General features: G+C 35.5%; 1 protein-coding gene across 9 annotated transcripts in view; it reads left to right on the plus strand.

Moving 5' to 3' along the window:
* SUGT1 (SGT1 homolog, MIS12 kinetochore complex assembly cochaperone) overlaps positions 1 to 18,473 on the plus strand; it is a 35,415-nt gene that overhangs the window by 5,103 nt on the left and 11,839 nt on the right. For 3 of the 9 annotated variants that reach the window (XM_063792161.1, XM_024348559.3, XM_054665335.2), the window contains 9 exons: positions 29 to 119; positions 896 to 965; positions 1,675 to 1,745; positions 3,940 to 4,035; positions 5,112 to 5,165; positions 5,559 to 5,575; positions 6,497 to 6,519; positions 8,100 to 8,196; positions 9,273 to 9,380. In XM_063792161.1, coding sequence (XP_063648231.1) covers positions 29 to 119; positions 896 to 965; positions 1,675 to 1,745; positions 3,940 to 4,035; positions 5,112 to 5,165; positions 5,559 to 5,575; positions 6,497 to 6,519; positions 8,100 to 8,196; positions 9,273 to 9,380 — 627 coding nt within the window. Of the gene's footprint in view, positions 1 to 28; positions 120 to 595; positions 724 to 895; positions 966 to 1,674; positions 1,746 to 3,939; positions 4,036 to 5,111; positions 5,166 to 5,558; positions 5,576 to 6,496; positions 6,520 to 8,099; positions 8,197 to 9,213; positions 9,381 to 18,473 lie in introns of those variants that run through there. The other 6 variants (XM_063792162.1, XM_509801.8, XR_008538819.2 and 3 more) reach the window with 5 other exon arrangements.

Here is an 18,473-nt window from a genome sequence, read left to right on the forward strand (position 1 = left end):
CTGACACTCCACGTGTTTGTTTTTGTAGGAGCTGACTAAGGCTTTGGAACAGAAACCAGATGATGCACAGTATTATTGTCAAAGAGCTTATTGTCACATTCTTCTCGGGAATTACTGTGGTAACGTTTCTTATAAAGTATATTGCCCCCTTTTAATAAGTTACTTATACATTTTACCCATGACAAATTAAAAGTTGTCTTTGAGAATTTTTAAATTGGTCTTTTATACAAGGTAAAGTAGTTCAAATGTGACAGACATGTTGAGCAACACCCATTTAAATTTTATGGATGTCGCTTTTTCCTTCATTGGGTGGAGAATGTATACAGATTTCATTCATAGTTATTGGGTATGCTGATAAAAAATAGCATCACATTTACTATTTGACAGAGTATTAAAATGAAATGCTCGTTTAAATTTTTTTTATAAAAAAGAATGTGGCCAGGCATGGTGGCTCATGCCTGTAATCCCAACACTTTGGGAGACCAAAGCAGGAGGATCATTTGAGCCCAGGAGTTCAAGACCAGCCTGGGCAACATAACAAGACCACCTGTATTTAAAAAGTAATGTATTTCTGTATTTTGTACCTTCTGAATAGGGAAAAACTGAATACCTTGAGTAAAATTACATAGAAAATGTTAATGAGACAAGGAGGTGAATTTTGTGACACAGCTGTATTCATTGAAGAGCTTTAAGAAGGAAGCTAAATGTTAAGCCAAAAGGAAGGTACAAGAGTAATATTTATTTGAATTCTATCTTGTATTAGCTTTGCCTAATTTAAAACCATTTGGCATTTCTACCAACTTGAAAACTTAGAAATCTAAAACTGATTCATATGTTGTGTGTATTTGCTAGGATCTATAAATAACTGACTAAAAACCCGTCTTTTTCTACACAGTTGCTGTTGCTGATGCAAAGAAGTCTCTAGAACTCAATCCAAATAATTCCACTGCTATGCTGAGAAAAGGGTATGCAGTAGCTACTCTTCTTGTTGAGCTTGGTATAGATAGTAGGTATTTAATTTGTTGAATGAGTTCATTGCAAGCTTTATGTAAGTTGTAAAATTCTGTATTTATACATTATATAGCAGAGATATGATTCAATTTTAAATACAACTTATAGTTCTATTATTTTGTTAACCATAGTATGTGATAGGAGATCTGTACTTAGTAAATTTTAAAATAGTGATGATTGAAGTAATTGCAAGGTATAGATGAAACTGATAGATTTCACATTGCTTTCTTTTTTTTTTTTTCAATCTTTTGGAATTTACTATATTTAATTGACTGGACAACATCCTATTCAGCAAAGCTGAATAGGCTACATTTAATGCTATGAAAGCGCTATATCTGTATACTTTATATCCCATCTTGTTTCTGTTGATAAGTATAACTATTCTTTAAGAAACTTCTTTAATTCCTTTGTATAATTATATTTTGGAGTAAGCAAGTCTGTACAATTAAAGTCAGATTCCTTCTGAAGTGAGTTCTAAAATTGAATTTTAGTAGGAATTGTACTAGATCTTAACAGTATATTAGAAAGTCTCTAGGTTTATTAACATACACTTAAAATAAATTTTTTCTTTCAACAGTAGAAAATACTAAGTTTTTTATTTAGAAAGAAGGTATTTTCCAGATTTTTTGTGTGTCTTAATTTGTTTTAAATATATTCATGCAGAATATGTGAATACCATGAAAAAAACTATGCTGCTGCCCTAGAAACTTTTACAGAAGGACAAAAATTAGATAGTAAGTATTAAAAATTATACTTTAATAAACTTATCTATTTCTGTCTTAAATACCAAAGCTGAATTTTGGTAATGTTAATTTCAAGTTAATTGTAGAAACCCAATACCTGTTTTTCTCATCTAAATTATATTTCATATTGATTGCAGATATGAGATCACTTAAAATCGATTAAATTAGCCTTTTGGCATTTAAATCATAGATGAACTTTACCATTAGAAGTAAAAAACTATGGAGACACTTAACATGCTCTGTTTAGTCTGGCTTTGTTTTTTTCTAATGGAGAAGTGAAAGTTTAATTTGCCTTGGTCAGAAGTCTGTTCATTTTAAATTATTCAGATTGCTGAGATGTGAAATCTTAACATTAAAGGTTTTTATGGAGAAGTGAAGTGTACGTTTGGGTAAATTATGAGAGGGTACAGAAGAAACACAGTTTTGAGAGTATTGTGACTTTTAATGTTATATTTTTGAGGGAATATATGAAAAGTATCACAGTGGTGTGGATATCTAGACATATAGAAATTGTGAGAGTCAAGTATATATATATATATATATATGTATTTTTTTTGAGACGGAGTCTCACTCTGTCGCCCAGGCTGGAGTGCAGTGGCGCGATCTCGACTCACTGCAAGCTCTGCCTCCCGGGTTCACGCCATTCTCCTGCCTCAGCCCCCTGAGTAGCTGGGACTACAGGCGACCACCACCACGCCCGGCCAATTTTTTTGTATTTGTAGTAGAGATGGGGTTTCACCATGTTAGCCAGGATGGTCTCAATCTCCTGACCTTGTGATCCACCCTCCTCAGCCTCCCAAAGTGCTGGGATTACAGGCATGAGCCACTGCACCCAGCCGAGAGCCAAGAATTTTTAAATCTGAAAAATACTAAGAGGTTGTGAGTAATTTCAGAAAATTGGAGACTACATAATCCTACTTGTATTATCATTTTATCTTTATGTTATGATAGAGTTTTATCACAGTTCTCTAAAGAAGTGGTTCTTAACTGGAAACGGTTTTGCTTCCCAGGAAACTTTATGCAATGTCTGAAGAGATTTTTGATAATCATGAATGGTGGATGGGGGTTGTGCTACTGACATCTAATGAGTATAAACCAGGGGTGCTACTAAATATTCTATAATGCCCAGGACAGTTCTGCCTAACAAAGAAGTATATGGTCCAAAATGTCAGTAGTGCTGAAATTAAGAAACTTCACTCTTAGTATTTTATGTTGCATTCTTACTCTGTACTGTTTTGAATGTTTGCCTTTCTGTTGTGTACCTATTCAGAAAAAAGGATTTTAGCACTGATTATGCAAATGGAAGCTACAAATTAAAAAAGGAGAGGTCTGGGTGATAAGGCTTATTCTCAAACTTGCTTATCCCAGTTTTGGTATGTGAATAGTAGGCCTATTCAGTCAGCAAACAGGACATCTGCACTCTTAGCAAATTCTAGAGTGAAGTTATGTAGTGCCTTGGTACCTAATGTGAAAATCCTGAAGCAACATGAGTCATACCATTCTCTACATTTTCATTTTTCTTTCTTTTTTTAGCGAGAGAAGGTCTCGCTCTGTCGCCCAGGCTGGAGTGCAGTGGTGCGATCTTGGGTCACTGCAGCCTCCACCTCTTGGGCTCAAGTGATCCTCCCGCCTCAGCCTCCTGAGTAACTGGGGCTACAGGCACATGCCACCACACCTGACTAATTTTTGCATTTTATTGTTTGCAGAGATGGGGTTTTTCCATGTTGCCCAGGCTGGTCTTGAACTCCTGGACTCAAGTGTTCTGCCTGCCTCGGCTTCTGAAAGTGCTGGGGTTACAGGCATGAGCCACTGCGTCTGGTCCCTAAATTATTTTCTTGAGTAATATCTTAATATCATGCCATTGACATTTATTCTTTAGTTATTTCAGAGGTGGCCTTCAGAGGAAGACCTGTTTGGTAAAATTGCTGTTGAGGATATTTTACTTAAAAATAAATTTGTCTTTAAATCCAGGAAACTTTTTTTGTTGTTGTTTTTTGGGTTTTTTTTTTTGTTTTTGTTTGTTTGTTTGTTTGTTTCTTTTTTTGAGACTGAGTCTCACTGTGTTGTCCAGGCCATAGTGCAGTTCTCTGTCTCTCAAGTTCAGGTGATTCTCCTGCCTCAACCTCCTGAGCAGCTGGGACTACAGGCATGCACCACCATGCCTGGCTAATTTTTGTATTTTTAGTAGAGACGGGGTTTCATCGTGTTGGCCAGGCTGGTCTCCAACTCTTGACCTCAAGTGATCCACCTGCCTTGGACTCCCAAAGTGCTGGGATTACAGGTATGAGCCACCATGCCCGGCCAAAATCTGGGAAAAAGTTAAGTTAAACTTTTAGGCTTCTATTTTTATCAGACAGGGTAAAGAATTGTTACCTTTTCCCCTCTTTGTGTGATAGATTGCTTGGTTTTAGTTACTGATTACTTAAAATAATAGGTTATTCAAATCTTTTTGATATAATAGATTTTGATACAATAGTTCTCCTCTAGAATACAGTGTGTGTGAGAGTGTATTTAAATTTTTTATTAATGCTGGTATAGTTGGATTTCTTTTATAAATTAGTAAAGTAGAAATTTTTGTTAAGAAATTTTTAAGATTTTCAAATTTATCTTGTCTGCAGTTAACTTGAATTAATAAGCTCTTATTTAGAGTACTTTTAATACTTTTAACATATCTTACTATGCACTGTGACTGTTTAAATGTAATCATTGTTCTGTGTCTCCAGAAGTGAATAATTTGTTTATGCATACATTTACACTGTTATCTATAAATATGTAATACATCACCTATAGCCTCTCGACTGCCATGTAACTTGGAGATAGGACAAAACTTCACGGAATTTAAAGATGCTTGGTGTTAGTAGGAAAGGCACGGTAACAGATAAAGCCACTGAGAGAATAGTGGACTGAATAGGTATCTGCATTGAAGAGCAAGCTGGGGCTGGGAAAGGCTTTTGGACCTCAACTCAGCTCCCAGTTACCAAGCCTCCTCCCCACCCTAACTGATGGCATATTGGGAGTCTGATTTACATCTGATTTTGTTCTGTGTGTGAGGAAGCTTCTCTAAGAGCAGCGGGATTGGGGGAAATGCAGATTATTTGTATCTGTGAAATTAAGGTTGACTGTAGTTAAAATTTTTAAAAAATCAAAATGTTTCATGATTAACAACTAAATGTTAAACTATTGGTATATTTATAACTATAGTAGAGTTGGTGATAAGGTCTGTTAAGACAGGTTTTATTCGCTGCCGACTCCCCAGTGCCTAGAACACTGCCTGGGATGTAGTAGGTATTCAGTAAGTATTTGTTGATTTATAGGTTGTGCAGATGAGTGATGTTATAGTCAGTTTTTTCTTTCTAGGTGCAGATGCTAATTTCAGTGTCTGGATTAAAAGGTGTCAAGAAGCTCAGAATGGTATGTGGGTCTCCCTTGGTATTTGTTTCAATTTAAAAAGAAGTAAACATCTGAAATTTTTTTGGTTTAAACAAATTTGTTTTTATCTTTATAATTTCTTTTAAATAGTATACGTTTCCTTAGATGTGGACTTCCAAAGATACACTGGTTTTTGCATAGCTTCTTATGTTGAAAGGGGGATTTGGGTGGATTTGCTTGTATGGTATATCAGTAAGAAATTACTAAGGAGTCTAAAATGAATTCAGGATGCAAAATGAAACCACTTTTCTTTAGTTGAAAGGTACGGAGAATTTGCTTGCTTAATCAGTATGTTTGTGCTATAGAAATCATACAAATAACTTTGCTTAAAAATGCACTGTTCCCTGAAAATGTTTCCTTTTTATGTTTTAATAGGCTCAGAATCTGAGGTGGTAAGTCCAAAGTTTTCATTCTTCATGTTTTTATTATTTTAAATTTCAAATACCAAATATATTTGAGACAAGACTCAGGATGAGCTGTCTGATATTTAAATATTAAGCAGTTCCATTTAAGTGCTGGTTCCTCTAGGCACTGAAATAAAATCATTTTTTGATAAATATAGAAGTTTCCAGTCATGAAAATTATTGGCCTATTTTAATGAATTTAGTGTGTGGTTAAAGTTGATTTCGTGTGTTTTAGTATGGTCATGATGATCATTTATCTTTTCGTTACTAAAACCTTATTGCATTTATTTAGGTTCAACAGTTTGAATCACTTGTAGGGCTTTTTATGATAGGCTAAGACAAAAGTTAAAGAAAATTGGAAATTGACAGGGTCTTGCTCTGTCATGCAGGCTGGAGTGCAGTGGTGCCATCATAGTGCACTTGAGCTTCAAACTCCTGGGCTCAAGCAATCTTCCCACCTCAGCCTCCCAAGTAGCTGGGACTACAGGTGTACACCACCAAGCCTGGCTAATTACTCTGTTTCTTTAAAACGATTTTTAAAACAATGTTATTTTAGTTTAGGAAGTTGCCGAATCTTAGAACTGGCCATTTTATATAAGCAACCTTTTCTAATCATGCCTTTAGAAGTTTTCTGTTATTTAAAGTTCTGTTATTTTAGAGCAAAAATCTTTTATGAAATTCAATCTAAGATTTTTTAAATGCTGAGCATTCTGATTTTTTTCCGAAAACTAGTGGTATTTAACAATTACAGTTACTATGTCTTTGAAGAAAATTTTCATGTAGTTATTTTATATCAAAATAACTGCAGTGTTGGGTAAATTAATAATACATGCATTTTAATATACAGTTGCTAAACTGACTTGTAAAAATCTTTCTCTTTCAACTTGCCAAAATCAATCTGCATCCCAGTGGACTCATCAGTCAAAAATCAAGTGAGTGTTTCTTTTTCATAAAACAATGCATGATAAATATGCCTAAAGAGGAAGAAACCCTGTAGTTTAATAGTAAGCAAATTCTTACCATGTGATTTTTAAGTTTTTGTTTGTTTTCTAAAATTGTGTAATAGCTTTATGTAAAGCCAATTTTAAGGCTGTTTAAGGATTAATATTTGTACTTCAGTTAAATTCAAATCATTTCTCATCTTTAAAGTTGCTTCACTTGGTTTCATATTATGTTACCTTTCCATATGTTAAGGAGAGTCTCTTCCAGTTAAGTTTATGTTACTACACAGGTAAACAAGTTAGTAGTAGATCTAACAGAATTGTAACTTACCCTGCCTTTTATATTTGGAGCAAATTTTTCATAGGAACATTCTGTATGCGTTGAAAGTTAATATTGCTGAGGGCAGCAATTATAATAATGAATAAGCAACTAGCAAGTCTTTGAATTTTAATTATTCATTAGCCTGTGTACAGCTTGTATTCTTAGGACCGTAACAGAAACACAAGCCGTTGATCTAGAGCTTTGCATCCTTACTGAATTGCAAAGGGAAACCGAGACTCTTAAAGTTCATTTCTTTAATCAAGGTGGTTTTGGATATAATTACCTAAAATGGCCTGGAAAAGTTAAAAACAATCTATTCATGGTAGTTGTGGGGAGATACAGGATGAAACTCCAAGTACCTAGTAGATAAGGAACTTTGACTTGCCCTGGTGGCAGCAGCAGGGGTAGGGCACATAACCATGAAATAATAATTAAGGTATTCAGAGCATAAAATAATCCAACATCTAACTTAATATACGTGTACCGGACACTGTGCTTGGTCCTAGGGATATAATAGCGACAGGATAAACAGCTCTGCCCTCAGAGAGCTTTTAATCTAGTCTAATTTGAAAGTGAGGATTCCTGCGTTTCTAGAGCTTTCAGTACAAAAGATGCACATAATTAGAATCTAGACCCATTAGTCTTTCCATGTATCTTGAAATTGAAGGAAAGTGTTGTATATGATGTTGTGCCTGACACAGTTAAACTTCATATGATTTTAATTTTAGTTCATTTGCCCCTGTTTTGTGTGCTCAAGTCTATCTGCTTCCAACATCAGTTTTGAGAGCTTGGAGTGTTGACTCAGGCTTATTGCTTCACCTTTCTGAGGTTAAGTTTTATCATCTGTAAAATAGGGATTTAAGTGTTTATCTTTAGTATTTGGATGAAATGAGAGTATAAAAACTCTATTGGTGGCATATAAATATTAGCTTGTTTAAAATAAATGACATCTTTAATATTTATATTAGTTTAAGCACAACAGTGCTAGAGATGAGTCAGAACCCAGAAAATCATGCAAGTATTTAAGTCTACTGGAAAGGTGTGAGCATCATTTACCTTACCATTTTTTTCCATTAGTACAGAGCATAAAAAACTAGTTATATAAAGTTGTTTCTGTGAATCAGTAGTTGCTTTGCTGTTTTCTTCCTCCAGGTGGAGCTCTTGTTGTTTATCAGACTAGTTTTTGTTTTGACAGTAGCTTTAAGAAAATTAAAAGAGTTACCTAAGTTTCTTTTTTTTTTTTTAATAGGTATGACTGGTATCAAACAGAATCTCAAGTAGTCATTACACTTATGATCAAGAATGTTCAGAAGAATGATGTAAATGTGGAATTTTCAGAAAAAGAGGTCAGTAGACTGAATCATTTTTCAATGTTGATTACTATTATTTGCAAATTTAGTATATTGCAGAATAATCTATAACAGTTTATCAGATAAATGCTATTTCTTCCTGAGATGATGTGGAAAATGTTGAATAAAATCTGAAGCCATTGCTTTGAGGTAAGAATATATATGTTGGTAAATTATAGCTGGATGTGCATTTTTTTCTTTAGATTTGAAATTTAAAGCAGAATTTGGTTATATTAGTAAGATAATGTGATTTGGTTATACTTGTGTGGTGTACTTCATGAAAAAGATCTAGTTAGTTTTGTGATCACACATGTCTTAGAATTGACTAACCATGTTAAATGAGTATGACTTTTTTTGTTGTTTTTTGAGACGGAGTCTCGCTCTTGCGTAGGCTGGAGTGCAGTGGCGCAATTTCGGCTCACTGCAGCCTCCTCCTCCTGGGTTCAAACAATTCTCCTGCCTCAGCCTCCTGAGTAGTTAGGACTACAGGCACATGCCACCATGCCTGGCTAATTTTTGTAGAAACGGGGTTTCACCATGTTGGCCAGGCTGTTGTCGAACTCCTGACCTCAAGTGATCTACCCATCTCAGCCTCCCAAAGTGCTGGGATTAGAGGCATGCACCACCGTGCCCAGCCTCTTGAGTATGACTTTTAACAACTTGATTTCTTAGCATTTAGTAGAGAACCTTATAATAGATTATTTAAAAGAGGTAGTGATAGAACTGTATGTTTTGCACATGGATCACTTTTTGTTATATATCATTTTGCTTTTGTATGTTTTCTTGAAATCTAAATATCAAATAGGTGTGATTAAATATATGACAAATATTATGAAACTTATTCTTTTCTGCTGTTTAATGATGTCTATAAGAATTCATGTCAAGGATACCAGATGGAAAAAAAAAGGTTCTTAAATCTTTGAGAACCTTTTGAGGTTCTTAAATCTAAAATTCCATATATAATGTTTAAAATAATTTGTAACATTATTGAAGATTTGTCATTATTTTGTCTAGGTTTTTTACCCTCCATTATATACATTTACAAAATATGATGCTAATTTTGTGTTCATTAGTTGTCTGCTTTGGTTAAACTTCCTTCTGGAGAGGATTACAATTTGAAACTGGAACTTCTTCATCCTATAATACCAGAACAGAGCACGTTTAAAGTACTTTCAACAAAGGTAAGACCATTGAAAAGGTTTGTTACTAGTAATATTTTCAGAATTATAGAAATACTGGTGAACTAATCACCCATGTGTTTATAAGCTTGTAGATTCTTTCAGCCCTTTATCTTTAACAGGGACAAGAAAATAAGAGTGACAACTTTTGAGTATAAGGGTTATTTTACGTCTCAAATTCTAGTACAGTAAAGTATAAAAATCCACTTAGAGTGTGTGGCATTTGTGTACTTACTAAGACAGATATAATGTTTTTCAATAAAGGGGTTTTTTAAAAAAGATACAATAATCAGCCTGTCTTTAAGATTTGATACTGACAATGTCTCTTCCCTTGAACTTGTCAGTTTTGTCTGTTTTGATGTACAAATACTTTTGTCACCCTACCTCATGCAGTTAAAAATACAAACTACTATAAAGATGAATCTGCCTTTTGTTTTTTTTGTTGTTGTTGTTGAGACGGAGTCTTGCTTTGTTGCCCAGGCTGGAGTGCAGTGGTGTGATCTCGGCTCACTGCAACCTCTGCCTCCTGGATCCAAGTGATTCTCCTGCTTCAGCCTCCCAAGTAGCTGGGACTACAGGCATGCACCACCACGCCCTGCTAAATTTTTGTATTTTTAGTAGAGATGGGGTTTCACCATATTGGCCAGGCAGGTCTCCAACTCCTGACTTTTTTTTTTAAACTGAATTTTAGATTACTCTATTATGAGGGAACAATGAGTAAATTATAGTTTGAGTAATTTTTAGATTCCTTTATAGTTTCTAAAAGAAGTAGAGATATACAATAGAATTAATATTCAGAGAGTATCACTCAAAAGATGTAGATAATAGTGTAATTTAGTAGGAAAAAAACTGAAAATTTAAAAATCTGACTCTGGATCTTTGCTTGCCCTGTGTAGTTAGTCTAGGCACAAAATGACTATAAGACTGAATTTTCAGCACCTTTGAAAGGAGGGCTGTGGACCAAATGAACTCTGGAGTCCTTTCAGCTGTAGAATTGTGTGAAGGTATATGATAAATGAGTTAATGGGAATAAATAATGTAGGTAGGCTTTTTCCATTACTACTTTTTTTTTTTTTTCCTTGTTCTTGAGTTGTAGTCTAGCTCTGTTGCCAGGGTGGAGTGCAGTGCTGTGATGTCAGCTCACTGCAACCTCCGCCTTCTTGAATCAGGTTCAAGTGATTCTCCTGCCTCAGCCTCCTGAGTAGCTGGGATTACAGTCACGTACTGCCACGCCCAGCTAATTTTTGTATTTTTGTAGAGATGGGGTTTCACCATATTGGCCAGGATGGTCTTGATCTCCTGACCACGTGATCTGCCCACCTTGGCCTCCCAAACTGCTGGGATTACAGGTGTGAGCCACTGCACCTGGCCTATTACTCCTTTTCTTATACACAGGTCCTGCAGCATACTGCGTTAGTATTTATCAGGTTGAAGCTCTAAGGACATGTGAAGTTTCCTGTTGTGGAACAGGATCGGGGTTGGCCTGTGTTGTGAAGAATGATAATTGGGCCTGCAGAAAGGACACAGCTGCGGAGGGTTGGAGAAGAAAGTGTAAAGTGAAGTAGTTTTTTGCATCCAGTTAAAAAGGATCTGCCTACTTATTTGAAGATTGTCAAGAACAAAGCTGGTTAATTATGAGGCAGATTTTTGAAATAGCTGCTTGGGACAATAGAAAGTGAGGAAAGGGATGAAATCTCACCAGGATTTTGGTCTCTCACTGGTCCTATCCACATAGTATAGAATTTGTTTAATAAAAGAATTTTTAGTAATCAAGCACAAAATAGGTAGATTTGAGAGGGATATAGTTCATAAAATAATGAATTTGACTTTTTTTGGTATATGTCTATCGAGATTGCTAATGCAAGTGAGCTGAGATCACTCCGTTGCACTCCAGCCTGGGCAACAGAGTGAGACTCTGTCTCAAAAAAAAAAAAAAGATTGTTAATGCATGTCCATTTGGAGTTATTTAAATTGAGTGTGAATTAATGATAAATGACTTAAGAACTTGTATTACTGAGCCACCTCCTATAGTGGAAGAATATCATGTGTGGTAAATACATAGATGTGTGGCTAGAGTTGAGGATGTAATTAAGCACTCTTATCTCAATTCTTTTTTCTCTTTTGAGTCTTGGATTTGTTAATTTTAACCATTCTTCAACCATACTACTATGTTCTCAGTTTGCCTTTTCTGCCCCTTCCTCTTTAAATGCTAAGTGATGATTTTTCTTCCTTATATAGTAGTTTATGTATACATTTCATGTCCCTCGTTTCTGTGTAAGTCTTTGAGGATAAGAAGCATGTTTTATTTGTATCTTTGTATGTGCCCCAGTTAGGGTCCCCAGATAAAGTTACAAGATGCTCATTTAAGTTTCTATTTAAGATAAACAATGAATAATTTTTTATTATGTAAATATGTTTAATGCTATAATTTTATTTGCTAAACTTGGCAGCCCTCACCACATACATTGCACAGTGGGTGCTTAGTTCAGTGAATGAATTAAAATTGGATTTTGGTTTTAGTCCCATGACATTGGCAGAGAATGTTTATTCTTAGTTTTGCAGGTGGAAAAACAATCATGTTAATGGAGTTTAAATACTTTCCCCAAGTTTACCTAGTTAACTAAATTCTTCAGCCTGGCCTAGGAGACATAGATACACTTCTGATTGCCAACCAAACTAGTGCATCTTTGCTTAGGTTTTTCTAAGTTTTGAATTGGAGAACTTAGATTCTAAGGATGTGTCCTAAAGAATTATTATTTTTCTTGTCCTGACCCTGGAATCTCTGTATTTTATATACCATATATATATATATGTGCACACACATAATCTTGTTAGATTACTAACTCTTAAACTATTTGGGGGGAAGCAAATTGAAAGAAGTTTTCTTAATTATGTCTTAAGGGAAATAAATGATAAAATCTTTGAATTTCCTTTTTCATACAGTAGAGGGAGACAATATTAAAATACTGAAAATAAAATCTCTGGGTTACTGAGGCTTACTTCGTGGACACTTAAGAGACAACAGTACTAAAATAATTTGCTTTTCATGTATTCAGATATCTTGATTGTTGAGATATCTTGGACCTTTGCGAATTGAGAAAGGACGCATTTTGCAGAGGAGAATCTGCTTAATAGTAGAGATTCTGTAAAATTTGCAGCTTAAAAGGGCGATTTCTTTGCTTTTCGGAATTCTCTTTTCTTTCCCACCTTCAAGATTGAATGAATGTTGCATATCCATGTATAGCCAGTGGTTAAATATTATTTATTTGAGTGATATGTAATTTGTGATGAAAGTAGTAAGAGGTAAAACCCTGAAATTAATGAAGTAGCATTTCTTAACTATTTTACAGTGTAGTATCCGATATGTTTTTCCAAGCCAGGATTCATATTTTTTCAGTATCTCTGATAGTTATTGCTACTTTTTACTGAATATCAGCTTTAATGTCAGCCTATTAATTTTTTAGAAATTAAGAAACTATATGTCTTTCATCTTGTTGATTTCATGACACTATTCTCTGGTCACAGTCTCAGAATTGTGACTTTAGTGGCACCCATATTGTGAAATATTCATTTTAAAAATTAATTTTCATTCCCTTTAAGATTTAGAATTCACAAGTCGGGCACGGTGGGTCATGCCTGTAATCCCAACACTTTGGTAGGCCAAGGCGGGCGGATCACTTGAGGTCAAGAGTTCGAGAACAGCCTGGTCAACTTGGTGAAACCCTGTCTCTACTAAAAATACAAAAAATGAACTGGACGTGGTGGTGGGTGCCTGTAGTCCCAGCTACTCGGGAGACTGAGGCAGGAGAATCGCTTGAACCTGGGAGGCGGAGGTTGCAGTGAGCCGAGATCATGTCGCGCCACTGCACTCCCGCCTGGGTGACTGAGTGAGACTCCGTCTCCAAAAGAAAAAAAAGAATTAGAATTCTCAGTCTTTTGGGGTGAATTTGCCCTTGTGGAAATGTTCTTGTATTCTTAAGTCATAGTTAAGTCATAGTAATTTTGCTGATTATACAATATAAAATACGAAGGCCTGGAATTGTGAGAAATAAAAATGTCTGTCTTAGAAACAAAATAGCCTCCTTTTCTCTTCTCCCACTTTGAGAAGTTTTAGAGCGTATCCTATTGCTTAATGTTCATAGAAGAATATATGTATGTTAAATAAAAATCCTGGTGATAATGTAATGGAATGGGGTATCTGGGCATGATGCTTCCTTCTGCTTGTCTGAATACATAGATATGAGAGTTTTTAAAATTATTGTTTTCTTTTGCTTTTTTAATACAGTGGTGGTGATAATAGTGAGATTTCTTTTTTAACTGAATTAGTTTAAAAAAGATCACAAATTGTAGATCTTGAAGTGTATTCTTTTCATATATTTTGTAATGTATATTTATATATTTTTAAAAGAAGAATTTTACTCTACATAATTTTTAAACAGCTACATTTTGTTGATATTTTTATCACATCCTTACATATTCAACAGCAAAGTATTTCGGCATATGCGTGTACTGTAGCTTATTTAGCCAGTCCCATTTTGTTTGACCTGTGGAGAATAAGAATAGGTGTTTTGACTGTTTTATCACATTCCAGGCACTGTACTATGAATTATCTCATGTAATTCTCATAGTTACTGCATGGTGTAGGTATTTTTATCCCTAGTTTACAGGTAGAGAAACTTAACCCAGAGATGTTCAATAATTTGCCCAGGTTTTTTAGCTGAGGATATTGATAATAGCATTCTGTTGTTATTTGCCAGACATGGTTCTTTATTCTTTTCATACATAATGTCATTTAATCTTCTTGAGAACCCTAAATGAGTCAGGGCCAACTGTTCTCATTTTATAGGAGAAACTGAGGCTCGCTGAGATTGAGTTGCTTGCTTATGGTCATATATCTAACCAATGGCACCTATTTGTGACTCTTCTAACTATACAACTGATTGTTTTTGTCTTATTCTCAACCCCTGGCTATTTCTCAGGAAATAAGTTAAAATTCTAGCTGAAAAATGCACTTACAGCAAATTATTTCATATCTTGGCTCCCACATCTCTAAAATATGGATAACAATCTTTTTAATAGGGTGATTCCATTAAGTAAGATGATATATGTGAAGCATGTAGCATGCAGGATATGTAATAAGAGCTCAATAAATGTTACAGTACCTTTCTTACTGTTTTAGTTATTTCGATTTTTATTCGGGCTGTAAACTCAGCAAATGCGTTATCATAGAAAATCTGGAAAAGATAAAGGAGTTTAGGAAGTAATCACTCAGACTCACCACAGAGATGACATTCTAGCATGTTTCCTTTCAGATAACCTGATATTTCCTGATACATAGGTCAGTCACTACACCTGACACATACTGGAATCTTTTTGTTTATGGGAATGTCTCTCCTGATTAATTACTTTAAGAAGAACAGAGGCTGTGTCCTTATGTACCAGCACTGTTTCTGGCACAGAGTAGGTACTCAGCAAATATTTGAAATGAGCTGTTAGAAGTTTGGAGAAGACCTTCAATCTTCTCCATTCATTGCCATTTTTTTGCATTTAAAAAATGATTATAGAAATATTTTAGTGTAAAATCAAGGTAGATGTATTAGTCTGGGCTCTAAGGCAGCTATTTTCAGACAAAGGAATTTGATGTAGCAATTAAGTGGGAAAAGAGCTTAGTAAGAGTATGTTGGGAAGGCTGTATTCTGAAGATTAGGGGAACAATTATTTAATGAGTACAGTCTTGAAGTGTATGGTTCTTAAAAGTTTGCCAGTAAATTGCCCCAGCTCTTTAGTCTCTGGGAAAGATACCTTCATGTCAGTCTGTAGTAGTAGGTGGGATCTTACTTACCACTTAAGATGGTGGTGTCTGGATATCATGATTGCTTAAGCATAATGCCATCTCTTTAAATCTGAAATTTCTTTCATTGGAAAGAATTAAACTCTCTGCTATGCAGAGGAGACTTCAGAAGTGGATGGTAGTACCTATACTGTTGAGAGCTAATGATCCAGCACATTAGGGATTCTTAGTGTAATCTGTGAATACTCTTTTGGGATATTAGCAACTTGAGAGCCTTCCCTGTACATATGAGAGCAACATTCAAGCAAACTACCAAAGTTTTAAGTTACTTTTAAAGTTTTTTTGACTTAAATTAAAATAGAATGGTATGTTAATGGTTGCAGTAAAAACCTCTGAAATTGGACTGGTGCTAATTCTAGAACTATCTGCCGGAATCATGAAGACTTAAAACTTCATTTTTAAAAGCATGTACAAACCTTGAAAGTGAATTAAATGTAAAAAGGATTTCATAGGACATTAGTCCCTCCCTTCTTTTACTTTTTTTTTTTTTTTGTCGGGGGAGATAGGGTCTCACTCTGTTGCCCATGCTGGAGTGCAGTGGAGTGATCATGGCCCACTGTGGCCTCAACCTCTTGGGCTCACGTGATCCTCCCACTTCAGCCTCCCAGAGTGCCAGGATTACATGTGTGAGCCAACACACCTGGCCCCTTTTACCTTTTTTAAAAAGCTACTTTAAGTGGTTTATTACATGCAGCTATTTTAATGAATGGATTAAGTATAATTTCAAGTTGAGGTCAGCTTGTCTCAGCTGAAGCAGGTTGTTACTAAGAGCTTTGCCTTTTGCTTTATAAAGTCCTCTTTGTTCATACTGCACAGTTACTCGGGTTATAGTGGCTTTCAGTAGATGCGAATGCTACTCTGTGCTGCTCTTCAGGTGAAACAAGGAACTTTTTATAGACAGTATGTTCATAGTTACAGGAACATGAAGTGTGAATATAGGGTGGCCTGTGGCCAAGTTTAATGTGGTGATGTACACAGTACTTTCCAGGCCCTCATGTTTTAGATGAGTTGAAAATTAAAAGAAGATGCAATTTTAATTTTTCAGATAATATTAACAGTTCTTTTCAGTAACTATTGCTGTGTCATTGCCATCTATTTGATTTATGTCCCTTTTGATAAATATCGTAGCAGTGACAACTTAAAGTAACCAGAATATAGAAAATATTGGTGGTATATTACTTTATAAAAAATTAATTGTAGTTCACTTTAGGGAATTCTAGAGATTCTTATGAAATATGTTTTTATATATGTAGAGTTTAAACATGTAAATTACACCAAAGATACTATACTTTTTTTTTTTTTTTTTTTTTTTTTTGACAGAGTCTTGCTCTGTTGCCCAGGCTGAAGTGCAGTGGCACGATCTTGGCTCACTGCAGCCTCCGCCTCCCAGATTCAAGCAATTCTGTCTCAGACTCCTGAGTAGCTGAGACTACAGTCACATGCCACTATGCCTGGCTATTTTTTGTATTTTTAGTAGAGACAGGGTTTTGCTGTGTTGGCCGGGCTGGTCTTGAACTCCTGACCTCAGGTGATCTGCCTGCCTCGGCCTCCTAAGGTGCTGGGGTTACTACTCTTTGCCCTTATCCCAGTGACGTTTGTTTCATATTTTTCTCTTATTATGAAAACAGTCGTTTATTACATTTCTTTGCTCCTAAAGAAAATAAAAATAAACGCTTGAGACCAGATACCCACATACATATACCATCATTTTATCTCTGATTAAAAATATTGGCAGTTTTTCCCTATGTTAGCGCTTGTTAAGGTATTTTAAGGTGCAAATTTTGAAGGTCCTTTTGCTAAATGCATTTGGTATAAAGATGACCTGGAATTGCTAGTTTAATGAGTCATCTGATAAAAGATAAAAGAACCAAAGGGTGAATAGACTTCTTTTTTTAAGTCTGCCTTTTGATTTTTTAATCCCATTTACAAAAGTAGTGATCCTTTTCATAGGAAAAAAACATGAGAATATAAAATTCTAATTCAATTGCTCATTTAAACTATTTTATATAATGTTTATTATAGTGCTTACTTTAATATTTGCACTAAAAATGCTGATATTAGCCTGTTAAAATAGAAGTGAGAGCATTATTTGAATAAAGAAAACAAAAGGTAGATAAAATGCTATGTGATTGTGTGTGTTGGGGGCAAGGATAGACTCAGAGGCCTAGCCTTAATTAGATAGTAAAAGATGCTATTAGGATACTATTAACTTTTCATTTTAATAAGTGAACTTAGTCTTCTCGGTAAGTAAGTGAACTTAGTCTTCTCAGTACTCCCCGATGCAGTGTCCTTTCATACCCATGCTCCAGTTAGGCCATTCCCTGTGCTCTGGAGACCTACCCCTTCACTCTTGGAAATGCTTCTACCCTTCAGAGCCCTTCAAGATGTATAAAGCGTTTCCCCTTCACAGTCAGGTGTGCTCTCTCCTGAGCTTTTAGAACATTTACTTATTTAGAACTTCAGTAACTTTCTTAAAGTATCTCACGTACTTCCAAATGGTCGAGGATGTGTCTTTAATATTTTAAAAATCCACCCGGGCTTGGTGGCTCATGCCTGTAATCCTAGCACTTTGGGAGGCTGAGGTGGGAGAATGGCTTGAGGCCAGGAGTCTGAGACCAGCCTGGGCAACCTAGTGAGACTCTGTCTCTACGAAAAATTTTAAAAACATTAGCCAGGAGTGGTGGCACTTGTCTGAAGTCCCAGCTACTTGGGAAGCTGAGGCTGGAGGATCACTTGAGCCCAGGAGTTCAAGGCTAGAGTGAGCTATGATCCTTCTACTGCACTCCAGCCTGGGAGACAGAGCAAGACCCTGTCTCTAAAAATAAAACAAAAATCTCCCACAGCCTCGAAGACTGTACTGTCTCATAGTAGGTGCTTAGTAATTATTTGTTGAATGAATGATTGCCTGAATGTTAACATGAGTTGTATTGTGTTTATACAGTGAAATAAGTTTCTCCACTGTAAAACAGGTTAATGCACATGTAAATGCAGTAATTCTTTTAGAATCAGATTTCTCTGTAATGGCATTATTGACATTTTGGGGAATTGCCCAGTACATTGTAGGATGTTTAGTAGCAACCGTGGTCTCTATTCAATAGATGTCATTATCACCTCTTCCCTCACTGCAGTATGACAACCCACAATGTCTCCAGACATGGCTAAATGTCCCCTGGGTGGCAGAATCATCCCTGGTTCAGAACATTGCTTTGGATGAAAAAAAGCATATGTATTTCAAGTGTCTTCTT

This window comes from Pan troglodytes, chromosome 14, assembly GCF_028858775.2.
Source record: "Pan troglodytes isolate AG18354 chromosome 14, NHGRI_mPanTro3-v2.0_pri, whole genome shotgun sequence".
In the NCBI taxonomy this organism is placed as follows: domain Eukaryota; kingdom Metazoa; phylum Chordata; class Mammalia; order Primates; family Hominidae; genus Pan; species Pan troglodytes.